This window comes from Rousettus aegyptiacus, unplaced genomic scaffold (assembly GCF_014176215.1).
Source record: "Rousettus aegyptiacus isolate mRouAeg1 unplaced genomic scaffold, mRouAeg1.p scaffold_m13_p_12, whole genome shotgun sequence".
NCBI classification, from domain to species: domain Eukaryota; kingdom Metazoa; phylum Chordata; class Mammalia; order Chiroptera; family Pteropodidae; genus Rousettus; species Rousettus aegyptiacus.
The window spans coordinates 30,697,123-30,720,822 of record NW_023416287.1 but is presented as its reverse complement, the minus strand read 5'-3'; the positions used below and the strand labels follow the sequence as shown (position 1 = coordinate 30,720,822).

The window sequence follows — 23,700 nt, the reverse complement described above, 5'->3', positions numbered from 1 at the left end:
CTTTCCTAGTCTCCCTTTCAGAAGAGTGTGGCATGTAACGAATCTGTGGGTTGAGTGGAAGTGATATACAGTACTTCCCTGCCTGACCTATACAAACTTTTATGCATAATCTACCTGCTCTTTTCTCTCTGAACAGACTGGAATAAAGATGACCCTGAGGGTATCCTAGAGAGTCGCACCTTGAAGATGGCCAAGCCACAACAAGGAAGGAGCCTGGGTCCCTGGATCATCACTTAGAAGAGAGACACTTGGCCAGAAACATACTCTTTAGATTTTTTTATTGTGTTAAGCTGCTATGATTTTGAGAATTTCTATTGCAGCAACTAACATTACTTTAAATAAGGCGACATACACATGTGATCAAATAATTTATTTTTTATTTTATCACTTATTATCTCAGATTATGTATGCATCTATTTTTCAGCTATTTACCTTCTAATGGGAAGACCTGGATTTGTACATTGCTGTATCTTTAGCATCTGGAACAATGCTTGGCAATTAGTAGGTGTTCAATACATTTTTGTCTAGTTATTAAATATTAATGCCCAGTCTTCATTGCAGATGGTACGCAACAGGCCCTGTGCTGGGAACTTTGTCTCTTATCTTAGTTCATGCTCACAACTATATGAGGAAACTGAAATGTGTAGAGGCTGGTTAACTTATCCAGTGATACCCAGGAAGCTAGTGAGGGAGCAACGACTGGAATCTAGGCAGTCTGATTCAACCCTTAAACTCTTAAGCCCTCTGTACATTGCCTGATGACGTCTGCCAGGCACAGTGCTAGCAGCTGGGGGTGTAGGAAAGCGTGAAACACAGCACCAGCCCCTGAGGCCTGCCCAACAGGCAATGAGCATGGGGTTTATGTGCAGTGGGGGAAAACAGACCAGTCTCTGTTCTCATCCTGGCACTTTGCTAGAAATATTGAGCTCTTCTACTTAACCTAACCTGAGCTAGGACTCAGCTATAGGATCAAACATTCTCTTATGAAATGAGAGAATAGAGCAGAATATATAGAAACGAAACCAGATTTTGTCTCCAATGTGAGACACAGTTAAGATTGGCACAGGGACATTTGGCAGATTTGAACAATTTGAGCAAAAGCAGGGTGAGTCAGAGAAAAACAAACAAAAACTGATCTTGTAAGTGCTGGGAAGAGTTAAGAAGAGAGTAGAGCAAGGGGTTAAGTTTAATCATGTGAGCTTGGTGATTAGACAGAACTGACTTCAACCAGCTCTGCCATTTATGGAGTGTTAAGACCTTGGGCAAGATTGCTAACCTTGTTGAGCTTCTTTTTCCTCATATTTGAAAAGGATTTAATATTCCTGCCTCCCACAGTAAAGTGATTCGCATAGAGGCCTAGAGTGTGTGCTCAGGGAAGAATGACTGCTATAGCAACTATTCTTTGATCCCTGGCCTTAGGATGGAGAACTGTACCCTCTTGGCCACAGAACTCTAAAGAAAGAAACTCTTGGGAGACTATAATCATGGCGGATGCTTGAACTGGGCTGAAGAGAAAGCTCTGCACTTCCCAGACCTCTCCCTTGCTCTTCTCATGTGCAGCCGCTAGAGGGCCATGGGCATCTCTTTTCCACTATGGGTTTGCTCACAGGTGGCACCTAAGAGGCCCAGTGGATTACTAGAAAAAAGCTCTCTTTTCAGGCAGAGGCAAAGGAGCAAAAACATTTGATGAAAGCAGCTGCTGAGGGGTCATATTTACAGGTGCCGCAGGTGAGGGCACAGAGATCCTACTCTGCTGCAGGCAACGTAGGCCTTGAACACATGATCCACTTTCTGTGAGGGAAATTAATTATCTGGAGTTACCCTGGGGTTGGCTTGTGGCCTTGTTTGAGTGAGACAGGTCTTCTTGTCTTATTAGATAACCTGAGAAGAGGGGTGTGGATTTCTGAGGATCACTCATTGGCCTTCTAGAGCTTTGAGATTAAAAACTAGCTCATCTTGATTGAGGAAGATTATAGTTCAGCAAATTCCAAAGTCGTGACACTGTCCTGATGATGGACAGAATACAAGGGGTGGTCTCAGTAGACAAAGTGCCCAGGAGCCCTCCTCTGCTCCCATTTCATTTTACCTTCCAACTTTTAGTTCATTAGATCAGCAAAGCCTGATATGAAAAGGCAAATAACCTTTTCATTGCTCACTGCGGTCACTCTCATTGTAGTAGGAAAGAGCTGTTCCCTTTAATGTTCCATGCTAAAATTTTAACAAAAACCCCTGAGATATGGCTCCATAACTTGCCACTCTTGTTTCTCTGCTTATCGCTGTAAACATTCCAGTCTTCAGAAAACACAGAGCTCGTTCCTTGTTGCTTGCCTTTGTCCACACGGCTTTCTTGTTCCAAAGGCATCCACTTCCACCTCTGTCTTCGCTGCTTTATAAAATACCACTCCTCCATTAGACCCAGCAGGCACTTTCCTGATTCCTGTCTCTTTTTTCTTATCATACTTTGCACTTACCCATATCAGAGGGTATTATTGCGTTACATTTTTTGTCTCTCCTCAGCATTCAATTATTGAACCTCTCATGTACTTCATCTCCGGTATCTGCTTGAATACCTGTCCTGACAAGGGACTCACTGCCTCAAAGGTAATGCATTTTGCTGCAATAAGCTCTTTGCAAAAATAATTTTTGTTATTAGAAACCAAATCTGCTTCCCGGTTGATTTTCTCTCCACCATTTTAGTTGCCTAAAATTCCTTCTTATTTCATAATTAGAAATAGATCTTAAATATTCTGAGAGTAGGTAATACATGGGTAATTCATTCTTAAGTGTAAACGATTGATAAAAGCTTTTACATATGTAGAAGAGTTTATTAGGAGAGCCAAAAGGTGGGTCATTTAGAATATTACAGATACCAGAAATGTGAGGAAACCAAAAAATGGATGTAGTAGAAAGAGCATTGGGCTAGGAAATGAAAGATGAGACCAATGTGATTTATTTCATCTGAGCTTAACTTTTGTCATCTGGGAAAGGAATAATTTGCATGATGAGAAGTTCTACTTATTACCATAATCATAGCATTTTTTTTTTTTTTGAAAGCAGCCCTGCTCATCTGTGCTGTCTTAAGCCTTTACTCTAGCTTGGTTTTCTTAGCTTTTTCATAATGCTGGGTAGGTAAAAAGTTGCATGTGTGGCAATAAGCTTTGGCCTTCTGGGAGCTGGATTGACATTCTTGGTGCCAAAGAGGCTATGACTTACACCACTTGCCATCACATCAATGAGCTGTTTATTCCCACCTAGTTTGAACCTTTCTCTCCCTGCTTCAAAGCCCTGCTTCACCAGGGCTGTTTATGGTATCTGTGTCATAAATATTTGCATATAACACATTTACTGTAGATAACACATTTTATTATGATTTTATTGTATATTCTCTTTTCCTGGAGTTTTGCAAGTAAAGATTACATAAGAACCAACTCTTTATTTGTCCTAAGTTCCACACTACAGAACCAGGTTATATTACAACTGCTTGATGCACAATACTCAATGACTCAATAAATACTTTACAAAAATAATGTTTTTTTTTCCTTTCTTAAAACATAAAAAATTAGGATTTCCTAGACTTGAGTCCCCCTCTTCTTTTTATATTTATTTATTGTTAATATATTTGTGGAGAAAAAGATTGTTAAGATGGTATTAAAATAAAACAGATGAAATGACGTCCATGTCTTTTTTTCATCCATCTTGCTTTTTTCCCCCCCTTTGGAAAAGTGCTACTCCCTGCTTCTATGTAAGATCTCCCTGACTTCTGTAAGCCTCTGGACTTACTAAGACAAGAGCAGAAATTCTGCCATTCTGAAGCTTTTTAGTAGCATCAAATATTGTGCTAATATTGGCTTTTTATTTTAAAGCTCATTTAAAACCAAGCCTCAGATTTGTCCCTAAAATATCCGAACGTCCCCACCCCCACCCGTCTACTTCCTACCCAGTCTTAGGCAAAGGCATTTGGACACTGAGACTTAAGCAAGGTACCTCATAACTAAATAATATTTGGTTTAAGGTGGAAATTTTCTTGATTTTGATATACTTCCATTAAGTTATTCATTTTTAAAGAAATCATTACAAATTCCCTTTTTCTTCCACCTCCCTAAGCCCTGTCTGAACTCTCACAGAAGTGATTGAACAGTTCACGATGACAACTCCAGAGAAAAGTTTAAGGTTAAGTCACATTCATATTAAATAAGTTACATATAAAAACTTATGTTTACAACTTCAGTCTCTTTCCCCTTTTGCTTCTCTATGAAACACTGGATCTGGGTGTAAATTGAAACCCACCCACTATGGCTTCCAGGTTCTTCTGGCTTGTCTTCATCCTCCTGCCCACATCACCACTAGGAGGAGGTCCGAGGAGGTCTGTGGGCATTGTAGATGGCAAGGGTGGCTTCAGACGGCGGTCACTGGGCCTGGCGCACATCCCTAGTGTAATTTATGAATAATAGTCATGTGGTATATACAAATACCCATGTATGTGGATAAGAGGGACTCTGCTCCAGGTGGCAGATCAGTGCAGTGCATTTGCGTCACAAATACCAGAAGTGGCATCTCTTTAATACTCCCTGGCCTCTTGGAACTGCTTAATGTAGTCTTCATCAGAGGGGCTCTCCGTGCACTTTTGTCCATTGTTGGGAGGCCGGGCCTCGTTATACCTGCTCCAGTCTCCTTTGCAGATAATCCAGGGCAGGACATCCACCTTGTAGTGGAGCTCCGCTGAGAACTCTGTGCTGATGAGGTTAGGTGTCCCTGCCCCTTTGCCCCTAGTGATGAGCTGCATGTTGTCGCCATAGCAACAGTGCTGGGCAGCCAGCGTGGTGCTCTCTAAGGACAGCATGGAGCGAATGCAGTACCGGGCTGTGGGCTTGTAGATCTCCAGCTTCTCCTTGGGCCCACTAGCGTCCTTCCAGCGGAAGTCCTTGCGCTTGATGCGGTCAAATATGTCCGCTGTGCTATAGGCCACTTCTGTCGGGTAGGAGCAGGGGCAGCTGGGTAAGTCATTGATCACTTTGTGCATGTACTTCTTTAAGAACTCACTTTTGCAGCTCATCCATCGCTCACAGCTGTCCGTGTCTGAAAAAGACCACAGAGAAACCCTCTCACTACATGCAAAACTGGCAGTGGGATGACATTGCAGTCTATCCCTCTCCTCCCAGAGTCAATCCCCAGCCACCCCTTGGCACATCAGACCATGGGAAGCCATACTCACCTCCCTTGGGAACTTTGAACTCGACTACCTGTGTGCCGTTACCTAGATTTAGCCATCATTATATTTGCTTCATTTAAAAAATTTTTTTGGAAATATACGATATTATTATTCCTAAGTTTAAGTTTTAGTAGGCATCTACAAAAAAAAAAGGGCAAATATAGGGAATATCGGGTTAACTATAACCTAATTATTACTCATAACAAAATTAACAATAATTCAGAGAGCCATTTTAAATCTTCTCTTTAAATGCATGGCAATGGGGGTAGAAAATACCTCAAAAGAATATTTGTAGGACTGTTTTATTTCTGCCACTCACTCACTGGTTTAAACTAGAGCTAGTGGCTTAACCTCTTAACCTTAGGCTCCAAACAGTAACAATCACTGTATGAAAATCCATATGATAAAATGCTTCAGAGGGAGAAGGGACTGGTGGCCCCTGCTTTTAGGGAACTTAATATTTAGGCTAGAGGACACTGACCTTCTGGCTTTGAGTCAGAACCTGCCCCCAGAGATGTTATGTTTGGCTCTTACGGTATTAAAAATACTGAATTAATTGCTAACATTTAAGAACTAGGTAATTCCACTTATTCATATAGATTCCTGGTTTCATCTGAAAATCCAAAAAAATATGTTTATGCTGTTCCTACATTATCCCAGGGGAACAACTGGCTGAGTGAACAGGCAAACAGTGACCATTTGTGCAAACCAAGGTTGAGTAGAAAAAATCTGCTGGGGTTGTCTGTCAGCAGGGAATACATTCAATTTCATGGGAACACAGGTTATATGGAAGTAAGGTTGTTGTGTCAGATCACAGAGGCCTTCAGTGCAGGTTAAGCTTGTTCAGAGGGCAGTAGGGAACCACTGAAGGTTTTTGAGTGACAGCGAGCTATTAACCGAGCTGTGCAGTAAGAAGATACATTCAGTGCTGATATAAATGCTAAAAGTCCAGGTGAGATTCTCTGGGAGGGAACAGCAGGTGAGATCAAGTATGGTCAGAGAGGGTTTCCAGGCCTTGGTGGGCTTTGAGTAAAGGGAGGAAGATGTCAAAAATGACTCAAGCTTTGGCCCAGGTGCCTGGGAAGCTGGTGGTGTCATGAGTGGAAATCAAGTGGCCGGGGAGGGGAGCAGTTGGAGGAGTCCTCTTTGAAAAGAGAGAGATGAGACATCTCTCAGGAAATCAGAAAGGTCTGGCCTAGATGAAAAGTGTGGGTTCTTGTGCTAGACCACCTGGGATAGGATCCCAACTGAACTCTTTTGCAGCTTTGTGATTCTGAGCAAGATACCACTCTCACTGTACGTCAGTTTTCTCATCTCTAAACTAGGGATGACAAAAATGCCTGTTTCATAAAGTGTGATGAGGATTAAAGAAGAGGGAATGCAGAGATTATATAGAAGAGGGTCCCGGGTGTTGCCAGTGGGCAGGGACGTTTGAGGCTCCTTTAGGCTCTGAGTTCTATGATTCCACCCCTGCAAGCCCCTGCCGAGTCGTAGCTGAGAGAGTGGAGGCTCCTTACTGGGAAGTGTGTCTCTGCAAAGCCAGTGGGGGTCTCCTTCAGAGGGCAGGGTCTTCAGAGACAAAATTCAGGCCCAGTAAATGGCTTTGTACTTTCCTTCCAGGGTGGAAGTTCATCATAATTCATGTACCTATAGGACATTTATTGACTTATTTTTATCTATCAAACATAGAGATGTTCATTGTGATGGACATGTTATAAGTGCTTTACAAATATGAACTCATTTAATTCTACAATTACTCTGTAAGGTAGGCACTAGTGCCTCAGATCATTTTACAGATCAGAAAATGGAGGCAGTGCTGGGTTGAGGAACTTGACCTTGTACAAGAAATATGCTGGGGGAATTGACCCCAGAAGGGGAAAACAAAATATTTACAGGGATCCAAAGATGATATTGTGGGCAAAAAGAATCTCCAAAACACTAAATCAATATTTAGATAATAAAGAAAAAGAACCTTCTTACCAACTTCAAACAGTTTGGTGGCATTAAACTCCTCGCTTCCCGCAAGCAGACTCACTTCGGTGGCGGCTGTTCTGAAGGTGTCTTCAATTCCTAAACACATACAGGAGCTTATTTTTCCCTAGTTATGTGGAAAAAGTCCCCTCAACCATCAATTAAAAAAAAAACAAATACACCTGAACAAAGCCTTTTTTTGTGTTTATTACTACTCATGGGTAGAAACTTGCCAACAGAGGAAACAGTAAAAAGCAGGTAGTTGAATGTAAAATATATTAAAACCCCAGATACCATTTGCAGCATGAAATCAGATCCAAATGTGCCTGAATGAATCGTAAGGAACTGATTCACAAGGCCCAGGAGTGGGGTTTTGGGCAGTGGGGGACACATGTCAAGATGGCTTTCTGTCTGGCAGTGTCAGGGAAACGAACTAAACTAGAGGCAGTGGTTAAGGATTGAGTGACTGGGTTAAATCATTACCAGGCATGTGACATTGGGCAAGCCACTTAACATTTGTGTACCTCAGTTTTCACATCTATAAAATGGGGAGAAATAAATGACCCACCTCACAGAGCTGAAAAAATTAAATGGGCTATGTATAAAGAAAGTACTTAGAGTATTAAGTGGTGAGTGGTGGCTGATATTTTTTTCCTTGAATATTTGTCTAGCTCATTTTGAGGTTGTAGCAGTCCACAGCTTTAGCATATATTCTGGAACTTTCGGCCATTGCCGATGATGCTTTAATAAGAGTTAGCTGAGCTTGTCATTACTTGCTCTGAGGGACTGAATCCAGCTTGCCTCAAACTTCCTGGCTCCCCTCCCCTCCCCGCCCCTCCCCTCCCCAAACTACCACCCCACCCAGGCTTCCTTTACAAACAGGAATCCTATGCAAGCTGAGGCAGTCAGAAGAGGCAGGGATTGTGGAATGTAGACTAGTTGTTGGAGAGCCTTGGCTACTTGCTAGGTATGACTTGATTTCCTTTAAGGGGCTCTCTCTGATCTTAGGTGAGGCTCCTTGAACTTATTTATATAGTTGACCTAGGGTACAAACTTTTACAGCAGAATCACTGCTAGGCCAGGGAGACTACCTGCCCTAGGATTCTTTCTAATTAGGCTGAGAATCAGCACACCAAATAGGGGGGAAAATCCTGTAAAAAATACCTCATGTTTCCAAGGGAGCCCTGAAAAGCTGGAAGAGCCAGGAACTGAGAGGCAGAAAGGATGGAAGGAGTACAAGGTAAGATGAGAAGAAAATGCATGAGGAGGGCTGCTGGCCATACTGCTCTCCGTGGTAAGAGAAAACAAGAAGGCAATTTTCAAAATGGTGGCAGAGAAGAACCTTTCCTTAATAAGACAGCTAAATCTACCATTTTGGGTCTGGATACCAGCTCTAGAAGAAATAACAAGAGGCAAGCCCCCAAGCCCTGACATTAAATGCTGTCTATATCCATGTGTGGCTGAGCCCCAAACCTTTCCTCCTTCTGGAGGTGGAACAGTTAATGGTTAAGGACATAGACTCTGGAATCAGCTGCCTGGATTAGAATTTCAGATTGATCACTGATTGCTTGTGTGACTCTAGCCAAGTTAACCCCTGTGCTTCCATTTCCACAGTTGTTAAACGAGTACCATAATAAATGCCTATTTCATGAGGCTATTTATTGTGAGGGTTAAATGAAAAATACATATAAAGACCTTAGAAATTTGCTTGATATAGAGATACTCAAGAAATCCCATTCTTCATAATCTTTTTCATTTTTTCTTCTTCATCATCTTCTTCACCTTCTTTACCTTCATCTTCTTCATATTTATCTTCATTTTCTTTTGCTTTATCTTATCTCCATCATCTTCAGATTCTCATCCTTTTCCTTCTTTATTTTATTCCTGTGCTCCTTTTCTTCTTCCTTCTCATATTATTATTATTTAATGGCTTATTTTTACTCATCCTATCAGACTTCCAATTCAGCATCATTCAGGAAATCCACTTAGGAAAAGCATTTAGATGTTTGCTCCACTTTTTAAACTCGATCTGCATGGCCGACAGGAAGTGGGAACTGCCACTTTCTACATTTCAGCCTTATTTTCTACACATAACCTTTTGTCAATTTATACATGCCCAATCTGATCCTTCCTTTCTCTCCTCTGAAACCCCATTTGCTCTTCTACTTTTTTGTTCCAAATCTCAGACTTACAGTTTGAGAACAGAGTTTCTAGGTATAGAAAAAGAAATTCCTAGATCCAGAGATTAAATTTTCTGTTTCTGAATTCCTTTGAAATGAAGCCATTTGGAATATGTGATTTCTTGGAAGAACCTAAGGTATTATTTTAGGCTGGCATTCTATCTGGCAATGGGGAACACACAGTAAATGTAAAACTACAGATCAGGAGTTGGTAAACTTTTTTTTGTAAAGCGTCTGAGAGTAAATATTTTAGGCTTTGTGTTTCACATACGGTCTTGGTTGAATATCCTTCCTCCTCCTCCTTCTTCTTGTCTACTTCCTTTCTTCTTTTTCTTCTTCACAGCCTTTTAAAATTGTGTTGGCCATGCAAAAAACAGGCCATGGTGTGACAACCATTACTACAGACAGTCACAATTATTTTTCATCCCCAACTAATTGGCAAACAAGAAGATTGTCATGTGTCTGGTGTTTAAAACACTGACGGTGCAGTGTAAAGTGATAATTAACTGCCAAGTTGCCCAATTTGCTACCTTGGAAGCCTTCAGCAGCTCTCAGACATCAGAATAGGGCTAACTGCATGGTTTTTCTATAAATGGATGCCGAGCCTGGCTTCCTTATCAGAACATGAATGCCTATCTTTACGTGTCTCTTCAAGGAACAACAAACCTTACATCAAAGACCCAAGTTAACCAGAGTCCCTTCTTTAAATTAAGTAGCTACACTACAGCATTGTCTTCTAGGTCACAGCTACTGCAATTGTGCATAAGACTCAGGAAATCCAACTTTTCATCCAGTAAGTTTGTTACTCGCCTCTTGTCCCAGTCTGGTCTGAATTCTGATTAAGGAGATGTCTTTTACGAAGTCAATTTCCATAAGCTTTTAAATACAAATTTAAAGCTTCCCTTGAACCCGGAGCCACACTCCCACACAAACCCACCTGGGCAGTTTGGACGGTCACACGTCCTAGATTCTGTTGCGGTGCATGCATAGCCACAAGACCTGGTCCGCTTCTGGTTGCCATTCCCACAGGTGACGCTGCAGACAGACCAGAGACTCCAGTCGCCCTCACCATCTGTGGAATCTAGAAGGAAGTCAGGGAGATGGTCACAGCTGCACCCAGAGTCCCCAAATCCGCCCTGTCAAGCAGCCCGCTAATTGTTCGTTTCCATCATTCTCACTATTAGAGAGAACCAGATGCCAGCCGGAGTCAAAAGACTTACAGCTCTAGCGTTCATTTGAGGGATTAGCTTCATGAAGGCAGGGACTCTGTCTGAGGTTTTGGGCACTGAGATGATCAGCACACAGCCAGGGCCTGACCCCTGGAAGTTACCTAGTAAGTGCTTATTGCTAATGCATACATTTGCAGAGCATGGTATATGGTAGATAGTTTTCAAAGATGATGACCATTAATTCTTTCCTTCCCTTCGCATACAGTTACAGAGAGAAGAGATTGAGAGCAAGAGCAAGAGTGAGAGAGCGAGAGAGAGAGAGAGAGAGAGAGAGAGAGAGAGAGAGAGAGAGAAACAGAAACATTATGACACAATGTCCCGTTTCTTGGAATCTGTGCTGGCTTTGAGGCCTGGCAGCTTCTGACTTTTGCTCTGGGGAATCCAGTCACTGCGAAAGAAGCTGAGGCTGCACCTGCAAATTATGGGATACCACAGAAGAGAGGAGCCACCTGAAGGACCACCAAGACACTGGACACATGAGTGAAGCTTTAATGAACTTTTCAGCCCTTCCCAGTGGACAGCTGAATGCAGCTGATCTCCTCAGAACTGCCCAGTGGGGCCCACAGGATCATGAGAAATAATAAACTACTGTTGTTTTAAGCCACAAAATTTTGAGATGGCTTGTTTTGCAGCTGTAGATAACCTATACATGGCGGTGAAGATAGAGATGGTCCTTTAAAGTCATTGCTCAACGGCCATCCAATAAATACTCGTTTGAGCCCCTATTAGATGCTAGGCACAAATCTATGTATATAAGATATGTCATTAAATATAACTTTCAAAGATTCACTGCCCTGATGGAACTAATACTTTAGTGAGAAGAGTCAGAAGTGAGTAAATTATACAGTATATTAAAAGTTGGTAAATGGTGTGGTAAAAGGAGAAGCAGACTAGTCTGGGGGCCCAGAGCCATGAGAGGGGCGAGAGAAGTTGGTATATCGTCAACACTAAATTCCTCTCTTTAAAAGTAAAAAACTAAGTCTTGGAGTGATTGAGTGCCTATGTAAAGTCATAATGGTGACAGAAAGGAAAACTTGGACTCTAGTGTTAAGCCCTTAATCTCGAAAGCGTGACTCTTTCTGCAGCATCTCTCCTGGTTTATCCAAATGTTCCTATAGATCTCAGGCCTCTGTTGGTGCCAAGCTCAGAGCTACAGACAATGTGCCTTGCAGGGAAGGGGTTCTCTCCATTCATAACAGGTTGTGGTGATTGTTACTACATAGGCCTGGCAAGAATGTAGTTCACACATGTTTCTACCCGAACTGAGGCCTGGTGCCAGCCTCCCAGGCAGTTGTTTACATGGCATTCACTCTGAACACTCCTCAGGCAAACACAGGGCCCCTGAGTCTCCTCAGCTCATTCAGCAGAGTTGAAGTTGGGGGACAGGGAGGATTCATGGTTGTGTCCTCTTCCTTACTCCAGAGTGGAGCATTTGCTCACACCTTGCCTTCCCTAATGGGCCCCATCCATTCCTACCTCCTCCCAAAAAAGAATTTTTCTGAACTTTGATTTTCTTCTAAGAAATGGTTTTCCAACCACATGGCTAATCAGATGTTTGAAACTACTGCTGCATGTGAGAGAGCTGGGCCTATTTCCCCAGCCTTAGCTTTCCTCATCCCTCCCATCTCTTACTAGGCACCAACATAGTAGAACTGGAGAGACATTTTTGCTTCCAGAGGGAGAAACCACTGAGGGAGATAGGGGCTGCTGCTCTCTCTGAAATCCTTGAAGTCTGGTGTCTCTTGGTAATCTCCCTGAGAACAGTAGAGAGGCACCTGGAACAATCACATGATCACACTCTTGTCAGCAGGAGCATTCAGGTGCAGTGGGTTATATGCACACGTGAACACATCCTACATGCACCACTGGGCCAGCTTTGTTAAAGGGAACAACAACAACAAGTCACAAGTAAAGATTATAATGTCTTTAGACTCATGAAAAAGGGGTAGTGGGTTAGTCAGAAAAAGGTTATTAAATCACAAAGGCAGAGTTTGTGTCACCTGTGTGGTGGGTACTGGCATAAGACACAGTCCAATGACACCAAATGGAGATCTGCTTAACTCAGCAGAAGCAACGGGCCCACAACTACCTAGAAATCTCTTTAAACCTTTCTTCCCTGTTGCAGTAATATGGAGAGCTAATTTTGGGTAGTATCATTTGAGATTTTAGCGTTAAACACACTATGAGGCTTATATCGGAAACGCTGAGTGAGGTAATTTCTTGTATTGGTTTCTTGGATTGAAATTATTGGATATTAATTCTGTGTCAGAGTGTGTGAAAAATGACTTCCATAATTCCTCTCCCCATATCCACCTCTTTGGTTACTTTCCTCGTATGCAGACCCTAGCCTGTGATGCAAACAGAGGCTAGAAAATTGCTCATGCATTAGAGGTTTGGTCCACCATGTGAAGAGCCTAGGGCCAGTGTCCCGGAGGGTGAGAGATCTGGTAGAGAGAGGCACCAGCTGTCCATCTGGGACCCCATAATTGTAAGTAAAGCCATCCTAGACCATCCAGCTCCAGCCGAGCCAGCCCAGAGCAGACAGCCTGCAAACTTTTAAGAGAAAACATGTTTGTTCTTTTAAGCCACTAAATTTTGGGGGTGGTTTCCTAAGCATCAAAAGTTAACTATTACAAACACACCATAAAATGTTTTCTAAGCTATGCTATCTCAATGGCTAGTAGACTCTGGAACCATAAAGGATTTCTTACCCAATAAGTGGGTTCTCTAAGTCTTTATTTTAGGTGCTCACAAAGTCATTTATTTTCCAAACATTTTTTTATATGGGTCCCCAAAAGTTAGGCACAGAACAGTTATGTAGACAGGTGGTTAGTCATTTCTACTGGGCTAGCAATGAAATAAAGCCACCTTCTAGGGAAAGAGTCTATGTCAGCTCACCACCTTGAAGCCTTCATAGCATAATGTCCCAGATGAATGTTCCAGCAAAGAGCCTCCTCTTGGAGATTTCTATTTGTTTAATGTGTTCAAAGGACATGGAGGGAATTTGACAGTGGAACAAAGCTTTGAGGGCAGTATTCCTTTATGCTATAATAAAATCAGCTTGTTTTCATTTGCTCACTTACCAGGGAACATCACTCAGAGCAAAAAAAAAAAAAATGAATATGAAAAGCAGTAATTGCAAAGATGACAACAATGACAGTGAAAAACAGTCTCTGTGAACATTTATATGGTGTTTTGACAGCCCCTACTGTGACATCAAATTGCTCAGTGAGGGACGAAAACAATGCACAGTACAGTGGGCTGAGAGCTGGGTTTCAAGGATGTCATTTGAAAATTTAAAGTAGTCATTATATTGTTTCAGGGCACTAGAGTTCTGTGGGTCAGTTATAATGTTTGGGCAACCGAAGTGACTTGGCAAGCCTCCACTGTTAATACTAGGTGACAGTGGCTACCAATTACTGGAGGCTTTCTTTAAACAGCTGCTCTAACACATTGATATAAATCCTATAATAATCCTGCAAGGTAGGTAGAAATGGCCTCCTTTTATAGATAGGGAAAGTGAGGCTCAGATAGGTTAAGGAAGTTGCCTAAGGTCACACGGCTCAAACTTGGCAGAGCTGGGATTAGATTTGAGGTTTGTCTGCTCCTGCCATATCCTGTTCTACACTCTGATATTCCTGTAGCTTTGATTCTGGACCAGGTTGGCCTCCTTTCTTTAACATCCACTTATTTGACCATAATTTAACATTACCAAGAAAAACTCTTGAAAAAAAAATCACTGGGCGATCTTCTATTAAAATAGGACCATGACTGGTTAGAGAACTGAGTCCCAACCTAGGGTACAATAAGCAGTACCCATCTGATTTAATTAGGCAGGCTGTTATGAACAACTTTGGGAATGGTATGTTACTACTTGACAGAAAATGACTTATTTGAACTCTTCCTTTGCTCTGAGTGATACCTTCAATATCAACACAGATGGTATTTAAAGTGCATTATCTCAAACACATACAGTCCAAAGTTAAGCTGACTCATGTTTCCATGATCACAAAGTGTAACTAACTTCTGTTATATATTGTATAATTGATTCTAAAAATGCCATTATATTCTATTTATTTCACCTAGGAGTCACTGAAATTTTCTTTGGCCACAGACGTTTAAATTCTTTTTAAAAATTCTACCTTTGAAAATCTGAGATCAACATCCTCCACAAAGACTAGTTCCTGTGGCAATTTTAGCCTGTCTCAAGGCAGCGTGAACTTAAGTAGAGCCAACTTGCAGTGCTTTGCCATTGCACGGATCTCATCTTTTGGGCCATTTGTTCCCCCTCATATCCTCCACGGCATAGGAATAAATACTTAGAAATTGCTCCATAGTTTCTTGTTGATTAAAATAAAAGAAGATACAGGTCATCCAATGCTGTATGGAATTCTGAAAATCACATGTTCCTTGTGACTCGGTCTAAGAAGCAAAAATTCTTCATTCATTTTGCAAATATTTTAAGCAGCTATAATATACACTGAAAGTCTTGCTACTACAAGTGTGGTCCAAGGGCCAGCAGAGTCAGCTTGATCTGGGACCCTGCTCTGTTCCTACATCTACTGCATTGGAAGCTGCTTTTGAACAAGTCCCCCAGTCTATTTGTGTGCACATTAAAGTTTGAGAAGCACTACTTTAGAGATATTATAGAGCAGAGGTCCCAAACCCCTGGGCCGTGAACCAGTACTGTTTTTTGCCCTGTTAGGAACCAGGCCACACAGCAGGAGGGGGGCAGCAGGCCAGTAAGTGAGGCTTCATCTGTATTGGCAGCTGCTCCCCAGTTCTAGCATACTGCCTCAGCTCTACCTCAGATCATCAGGCATTAGATTCTCATAGGAGCACCAATAAGTTTGGGGACCACTATAGAGGATGTATTTTTCTTTGTAAAGTAGCAATCCTTACATCTAGTCTAATGATGAGGAAGCTACTAAGAGAGACTGCAAAATTGTAAAAGATGGGACTTTCTTCATGGTCCATGGGTGCTGTAAGATTCAGATGCAAGGTGCTCTACAGAAAGCTGGGGTGAGGGTGGCTGAGGAAACTACAGTAACTGCTCCACTGGAAGTAAATTCTATCTTCAAGATTGAAAGGGAGGGATGTTTCTAATGCTTGTGAATTTGACAGAGAGCACCCTGTAAAAGCCTTAGATGAAAGAGTGGTTTCTAGCATTGATCTTCAAACTTCAGTGAGCATGACGATCACTTGATGACCTTGGCTGAAAAAAGAAACAAAGACAGACTCCAGATCTCACTACTGGACATTCTGATTCAGTAGAAAGACAACAGTGGCCTTCGACCTGAACTGTACACTGGAGTCATGAATGGAACTTTAAAAAACCCTGTTGCATGGTCCTTGCCTCCAGAGATCTCAACTTATTGGTCGGGAGAAAAATCTAGGCATTTGGATTTTTAAAAAATTCCACAGGTGAGTATATGAGCAACCAACCGCAAAGGATTCATCTAGAATAGTGGTGTTCAATGCACTAGAGAGCCCTGGAAAGTTTGTTCAAACATAGATTTTGGGGACCCACTCCAGAATGTTTGATTCAGTAGGCCTGGGTGTCAGGAGACTGAACATTTGCATTTCTATCATGGTTCCATGTGATGCTGAGGTAGCTAGTGTAGGAACCACAGTTTGAGGACTATTAGATAGAGGGACACAGTTGAGGCTAGGATTGATATTTTTTAACTTGCAATCAAGGGATTCTGATGCCATTGATCTAAGCCCCATTCATAAAAACAATGTTCCTTATGGGCAAATAGGTTAAGCCACAAAGCTGTCAGGCTGGCTCCCAGGGATCCCGTGTGTGTCTCTGTTCAATGGCACTGGACTTTTCCTTTGACTCCTATCTTCCAATCTAAGTGGCCATTTCTAGATCCACTCTACTGTCCTAGAGGATGTGCTATTTTCCCCCAGAGAGGCAGAATAACATAGTGATTAAGAGGACAAACTCTGGACCTAGACTGACTGAGAAGAATCCTTGAGATTAAGTTGCTTAGTTTCTCTAGGCTTCAGTTTACTCATCTGTAAAATGGGGTACCTGCCACAGAGAGTTGATTAAATGAGCTAATATATGTTAGATGCCATAAAGACATATTCGTGCAAGATAAGTCCTATATATATGTTGGCTACTATTCCCAGTCCTTCCTCTTGGAAAATAGATAAATTAGACTTCTTTTGGGAGAGGGAGAGGTTCCACGAGCCTCCTGGCTAGGAAGGTATGAGAGCTCTCCTTCTGCTCTCCTAGCATTTGATGTGTATTTTATCATGGCACTAGTTTGCTCTATCAATTTTTCTCCCCTTGTCCACAGACAGGTAAGGTCCTTTTTAGGGAAAGACTGTCTCTTACTCACTTTTGGATTCCCAGCACCTAGCATAGTGCTGAACACAAGATATACTCTTAATAAATGTCTTTTGAACAACTGAACGATGTGGCTGGAAAACAATTTTCTTGCTTTTTTAGAAGTTGGTTAGAATCATCTATAGTGGACAGAAATAACTTTCCAATATAAAACTGGTCTTTCTGTTGAAAAACAGGTGCAAATGTGAGAGTGTAAATTGCGCAAGACAAGTCATCCTCATCATATAGTGTTCATCCCTAAGTCTGCTGATGGTGTGGCCACAAGAACATAACAATGATGGATGCATTTGGAAGGCATCAAATATACTATAACACAAGGCATGCTACCTGATTCCTCACAAAAGCTGCTTCTTCTTACTATTGGACACATGGAATACATTTCTCAACCTCCCTATGTGGGGCCTATAGTCAGGTCCTGCCAATGGAATTTGAGCGGCTGTGATGTATATCATCTCAAGGCTGAGGGAGTTTAGAGCATGTGTGCCTTCTCTGGGCTGTGTCTCTTTCCTTGGCTGCCGGGTGGACACAGAGCACCCAGTGGATAACTCTCAGGCCCTAACAGTTGGTGGAATGCCAAGGTGGAAGGAGCCTGGGTCCCTGAATGACTGAGGGGAACCGAGTTTCCCCTGCCACCGTCTCTTACCTCAACTCAAGTGAAAAATGAACTTCTATTATTTAAATTACTATATTTGAAAATTGTTTACCTCACCTATCCTATTCTAAAAACATGAGAAACTAGAGGCCCCAACTTGGGGTCTTGAAATTTGGGGCCTTACTTGGACAACCCATGAAGCACATGTTTATATGGATTCCCGAGGGCTGTGTCACTGCCAATGTCAAACATAATACAGTGGTCTGGTCAAAGGAAGCAGCTGGACACATCTTTTTCACTAAATTTATTTTCAGTATGAATTTTTACAGTAAAATGTACAAGGTTGATTTGGTGATTTCTTAATTTTTAGAAATAAAAATAATTTTGGGGGGAGGAAAACTCTGAACCTCAAAGACCCTTAACTAAAAAAAAAAAAAAAATCTCTTTTAGGATAATTGGTATGATTTTCAAATTATAGTCTTTCCAGAAAAATGTGGCTGCTGGTGCCTTCTTTGGGCTTTTTGGAACCAAGTCTTTATGAGGTACGCCTCATAGAAGACCAAAAGCCACATACTGTAAACTGGGTTTTGTTTGGCTCCATGTCCTCATCATCCTCATTTTCTCCCCACCAATTTTATATTACTGGGTGGTAAACTCACCATATTCTGGCTGCTCTTTGGTTTCAAAAGTCCGGTGGCCTGGGGCCGGACGGTCCCACCCCCTGGGGGGGTTGAGGAAGTTGCTGTCATCTGAGGTACTGTCGTACTTGTAGTCCTGGTCCCCGCTGTTGGCCCTCGCCAAGGACAAGGACCTCTGCCACCAGGCCCGCCAGTCAGGGGATGGGACTGACAAGCTGGGCTTATTCTCCGGATGCTGATCTTTATCTGCTTCAGAGTCAGGACCGTCCACCACCTCTATGGTGACCTGAAGAATTCAGAACAGGCCAGGGTCAATGAGGAGTCGATAGCCTCCAAGCTGGGTGACCCTTGGAAGAAAGTCTGAGAGAGCAGAGGCAATTGATGGATATGTCCCTCATGAAGGACAGCCAATACAGAACATAAAACATCCAGGAATGGCCCAAATGAACCCCACGACTAGAGAGAAATGATATACATGGGCCTTGGAGTTTGGGGAGACAATTCATCAGTAGGGTCACCGATTTGCTAATGACTACATTGCAGGGAGGTCTTTAATTCAAGGAGTAAACATGTACTATATATGCTCCTGAAGTGATAGAAGAATATTTATAATAAAACTGAATATTTATTGAGTACTAAGTCTGTACCATGTGCTGTTCTAAATGTTCTACATATATTAACTTATTTAATCCTCATAACAACCTTAGAAGATTGGTTGATTGGCCTCTATGGTAGATTATCTGCAAAGACGGCCCCAGTAATTCCTCCCATCCTTGTATATATGTGCTGCACCTCCTATCAAGCGATAGAGTTAATTTCCTCTCCCTTCCTATCTGGGCTGGCCTTGTGACACACTTTGTCCAGTAGTGTGTGGTAGGAGTACCAATGTGACATGCCTCACGAGGTCTTGCAACTTCCTTTTTTGTTTCTTAGAATGTTCCTACCATTACGTAAGGAAGACCAGCCTAGACTACTTTTCATAGAGAGACCATGTGAAGAGGGAGGCCACGAAGAGGAGAGCCAAGGCTTTTCAGCCCATGGCCAACACCACAGCCCCAGTCATGGGATTGGGGCCATCTTGGATCCTCCCGCCCAGTTGGGTCACCCCAGCTGATACTAAGTAGAGCACAGCTGAGACCTATTCAAATTCCTGACCCACAGGACCACAAGCAAAGGATGTTGCTTTGAGCTACTAAGTTTTCGGGTGGTTGTTAGAGAGCAACAGATAGCTTTTTACAGATGGATAAAACTGGCACACCACAAAGAAGTTAACATCTTGCTTAAAGTCACACAACTAGTAACTGACAGATGTGAGTAGTCTAGTTCCAGAGACCATGCTCTTACCAACTTTGCCACACTGCCTCTCACAAAGTAAGTGACAGAGGTGTTGTCTCCTCATGCACCCGAGGGAGCAAAGAGGCCACCGATGCCAGTGAGGCTGGATGTCATGGGATGTGTAGAGATGTGAACACAGGTCCTTAATGTACAGATCTTCCTGGCTATGATTTTCACTCACCCCGTAGTCTAGTCCCAGCATGTACATTTCTCAACCAACCCTGAGGATCAAAACAGATAGTCTCAGAGCCAAGGTCAGAACTTGCTCTCAGATTTAGTGAGTCTAGTTTGGAAGTCATAGGGCTGAAAGAATGTAGCTTCTTGGCTCTGAAAGACAATCAACGTAGAGGAGCTTGTTTAAAAAATATAATAAAAGACTCATTGGGTTCCTTTGGCCATCACATAGCTCTTGCAACACTCCCTGGATGAGTTATGTGCAAATGAATCAGAAACATGTGCTTCATGTAATCAGCGCAAGATGTACTGGGCAGATGCATTTCTAGTTTTGCCCTAACCCGACATCTGAGAGAGTTGCTGGGATGCTCTGCCAAATTGCACCAGGGTGTGCCCAACCTGAGACAAACAGGCCCTTCCTTTTGTGTTAGGAAGAGGGAGGTTTGAATTCTACTCACTTTGACAAAGGAAGTTGCCCATCTGATGGTGGGCCTGAGCTGTGGCCTTGTGTGGTCCAAACACAAGGTCAGGAGTGTGGCCTTCAATCCCAGAGTATACTTGGGCTGCAACAGTCAAGTGCATCTTTCCTCTGGTGTGGGATGTCTAGAAGGGCACCGCTGGCTTTCTTCCATGCTACCACCATTACCTCAGTCTTGTAAGTACTCCTTGAATATTTATAAGTGATTATGGAACTTTTAGTAATCCCCCAAAAAGAAAAAAAAGGGAAAAGAAGAAAAGGAACACATCATATGTCTTATATTATTGCTGTTTGCTAGAATGGGTGGTTGCTGGAGTGACAGTGGCTGGGACCCACATGTAACCCCGGAAGGACAAGTGCAAAAGGAGTGCACAGCTGAACTATGCAGAATCAAGCCAGGCAGTGACAAGGCAATACTGAACCTTTGGAGACAATAATCTTTCTCCTTGGTCTCGTCCCGTCTGCCTGCGGAAAGAACAACTGAGCCGCAACAATTGTCTGCAAGGCTGTTAAGGGTCTTGAAGGGTAGAAGCTGCCAAGAGCCAGGCAAGCCTGCAATTATGGTAATGAAATCAGTCTCTGGGTAGGAGATAAGGGGGGAATATGCCCAACAGTTTTGGTATTCCATTTGTATTCAGACTGGAGTCAAAGGGATTGCCTAAACAAAACATGCCCTGCAATTTCTCCACGCTGGGAATAAAAACAATTTAATGTTTTAAGCTATTACCGTCAATACAATTTTTTTTTTCTTCTAAACTGCTGTTCAGATCCAAACAAAATAGATTTGTTGCCTGGCCAGGCAATGAGTAGCAAAATACAAATTTACTCCAAAAACTATATCGATGACTAAATCTCAACAATTTAGAGGTTTCTTTTTCCCTTTTAATTTCTAGTCACTGCCTCAAATGAATTAAAAACAGAAAAAACAAAAGACACACAAACCTTAGGATCTACTACCCCTATAGTTAATGTGGAAACCTCATACTGATATCAAAAAAAGAAATCTAATCTTGAACCTGAAATTTTATAGGCATACAATTAAAAAGACTTAATGAACATGATCAATGACTTCTCCAATAGCAAGGATTGGTTTTATGTTTCCTGTTGCTCTCATTCTATTTGCATGTCCCTTAGCATTAAAGAGTCCTTTTATAAAGATGTCTTGAACAATAATCAATGTGATGAGCTGAAGGTGTGGGAGTGAGCACAGGAGATTTCCAAGCTGATAAAGACTCTAGAAATTACCATCTTTCTCTTCCTTAATGCACATAATGGAAGTGTCTTAGTACATTTGTTTCTTCTGGACTTTTCCACACCAAGAATCAAGATAGTAAAAGAAAGAAAACTCTTTCAAAACACTCATGTCTACCTATGGCAGAATCTCATCAGCTCCAAGAAACAGTTCAAAGTCAGTGCCAATTTGGGGAAGTCTGTCCAAAATCAGGAATTGAGGATCTTATGCAACCTTAATAGATTACATACCCTCTTTCCTTGACAATCGTCACAGAAAGAACACAAAATGGATGAGGAAGATATATAATCCCCTCCTCTCAGGCCTAGTGATGCTCTAAAAACAACCCTGGCAACTGCAGCTGACTGTGGCTAATGCTTTGACACTTGCAGCGTGCTTGCCCAACATTATTGCTCATCCTACACAACTTAGACCTAAATTTCAGGCACAGAGACTGGCGTGGAGAATTCAAGTTTCCAAGGTGAACAGCAAGAAAGGTGTAGAGCTGGACTGAAAACTAGGTCTTCTGATTCCCAGTTATTTTTATACACATTTCCTCTCATCTTCATCACATTTTCTATCCATGTGGGAAAACTTACCAATACCTAGCCCTGTGATAAGTGCTTCCCACGGATAATCTCACTTAATCCTCGTAGCAACTCTACTCTTATGTCGTTTTGTACTACACAGGCACTCATAGGTGGTATTATAGTTCTCATTTTATAGGCAAGGCAACTGAGGCATAGAGAGGTTGAATATCCCGGCACAAAGCCACAGAGGTCTGAATAATACAGAGAATCTGAATAATACAGACTTGTTTCCATGGCTGTGTGGGCACAGAAATTTCTTGGTTGTTACTCAGCTAGATCTGGCATTCCAAAAGTATTTCAGAGAAAAAGAAGTAGAAGCATGTACATTTATAGCACTGGCCAACTCACCTGATTGTATTATGTGGTACTCAAGAGGCCTACAGCCATGTAAATATGTCTGTGCAAGGAAAAAAAAAGGCCTTTAGATGACTATTTTTACATCTCTCTCAACGGAAGAAAAGAAATAAGTATATTAGTTGAAATGAATACTAATCTCTGCTTGATCCAGAAAAGAGAAATATTTGGTTGTGAATAGCTACTGTGGTAATGAATTGATGCAATAAGCCTAATAATGAGTTTATTTTAGAGATTTTTGTCTTTGCTATCTGACCATCAGCTGCAGACCAAAAAACCCAGCCAAAGATATTAAAGTTCAAGTCTAAATTGTCCTGGGGGATCTATCTACTTTCTTTCCTGAATGATTTATTTATTTATTTTTTAAAAAACAAAACTCAACTTCTAGCATTGTTTTAAATTTAATATGGAGATTGAGTTCAGGAGTTTGAGGCTATTTCTTTCTATTTTGTATTGTTCCCCCCCCCCCCACACACACACTCATTTACATAGCCCGAAGCCAGTCTTAAAATGGAGAGCCTGAACCACTTGGGACAGAGGCCACCTGGCTTAGAGGGGTTTTAAAAAGCTCTAAAAAGCAGGGCTTTTTAGAGGATTTCCTTTCCTAAAAGTCAAGAGGCCCAAGAGAGATGTGGCCCTTTGCCCAGGCTCAGCACTGTCACTTTGGAAAGGTGTGGGCTATTTGGCAGGAGGCACAGTGGACCCCAGCCCTGGGGCGTGGGAAATGCTTCTAGACACTGGAGACATTGGGGGTGTTCAGAGAGAGGAGTATCGAATTCCTGTTCAGCTCCCAGGCTCTGGTCAAAAATAACTAGGTGGGGTGTGGGGCAGGTTGCCAGGGGCAGGGGGGAGATGAGGCCCCAGGGCCCTGGCAGCGGAAGCCGGCCTACTGATGCGCCCTTCACCTGTCTTCACTATCCTCCCCAGGGAGAGAAAATGCTTTCAGGGGGCTGTGGTGACCAGCAGGGCTGTCTGCTTGGCTGAATTGGCCCGTGTCAAATCAGTGGATTTCAACAAAAGAGCAGTGCTGGCAGGAAGGGGCGAGGACTGCCAACACGGAAACCATCACCCTCTTTTAGGAAGCACCTCATCTTTTAAAGGACCACCAGGGAACTGGTTTACTCAAGTGCAGTGGTGCGTGGGGCTGCAGCAGCCAGCACTGTGTGTGTGTGCACACACGCTTGTGTGTACGTGCAGTTATACACACTATGTGGAGATCTAAGGCTGGGGCTCCTGGGGGCAGCAGCTGCTTCATTTTTTCTTTGAACATCTCTCTGAGTAACCAGCATTAACCTTTTGTGGTTTTCTAGAAAGTAAAAGACAAAAACACAGGCCGATTTTCTTTTCTTTTGGGCTGA

At 42.4% G+C, this 23,700-nt stretch overlaps 1 protein-coding gene across 3 annotated transcripts in view; it reads right to left on the bottom strand.

The window, feature by feature from the left end:
* Positions 1 to 391: 391 nt before the first annotated feature.
* Positions 392 to 23,700, bottom strand: part of ISM1 (isthmin 1) — a 71,537-nt gene continuing 48,228 nt past the window's right edge. For all 3 annotated transcript variants that reach the window (XM_016138120.2, XM_016138118.2, XM_016138119.2), the window contains exons 3-6: positions 18,202 to 18,466; positions 10,298 to 10,441; positions 7,190 to 7,279; positions 392 to 5,076 (exon numbers count right to left, since the gene is read on the bottom strand). In XM_016138120.2, the coding sequence (XP_015993606.1) occupies positions 4,559 to 5,076; positions 7,190 to 7,279; positions 10,298 to 10,441; positions 18,202 to 18,466 (1,017 nt within the window). In that variant the 3' untranslated portion in view covers positions 392 to 4,558. The remainder of the gene's footprint in view (positions 5,077 to 7,189; positions 7,280 to 10,297; positions 10,442 to 18,201; positions 18,467 to 23,700) is intronic.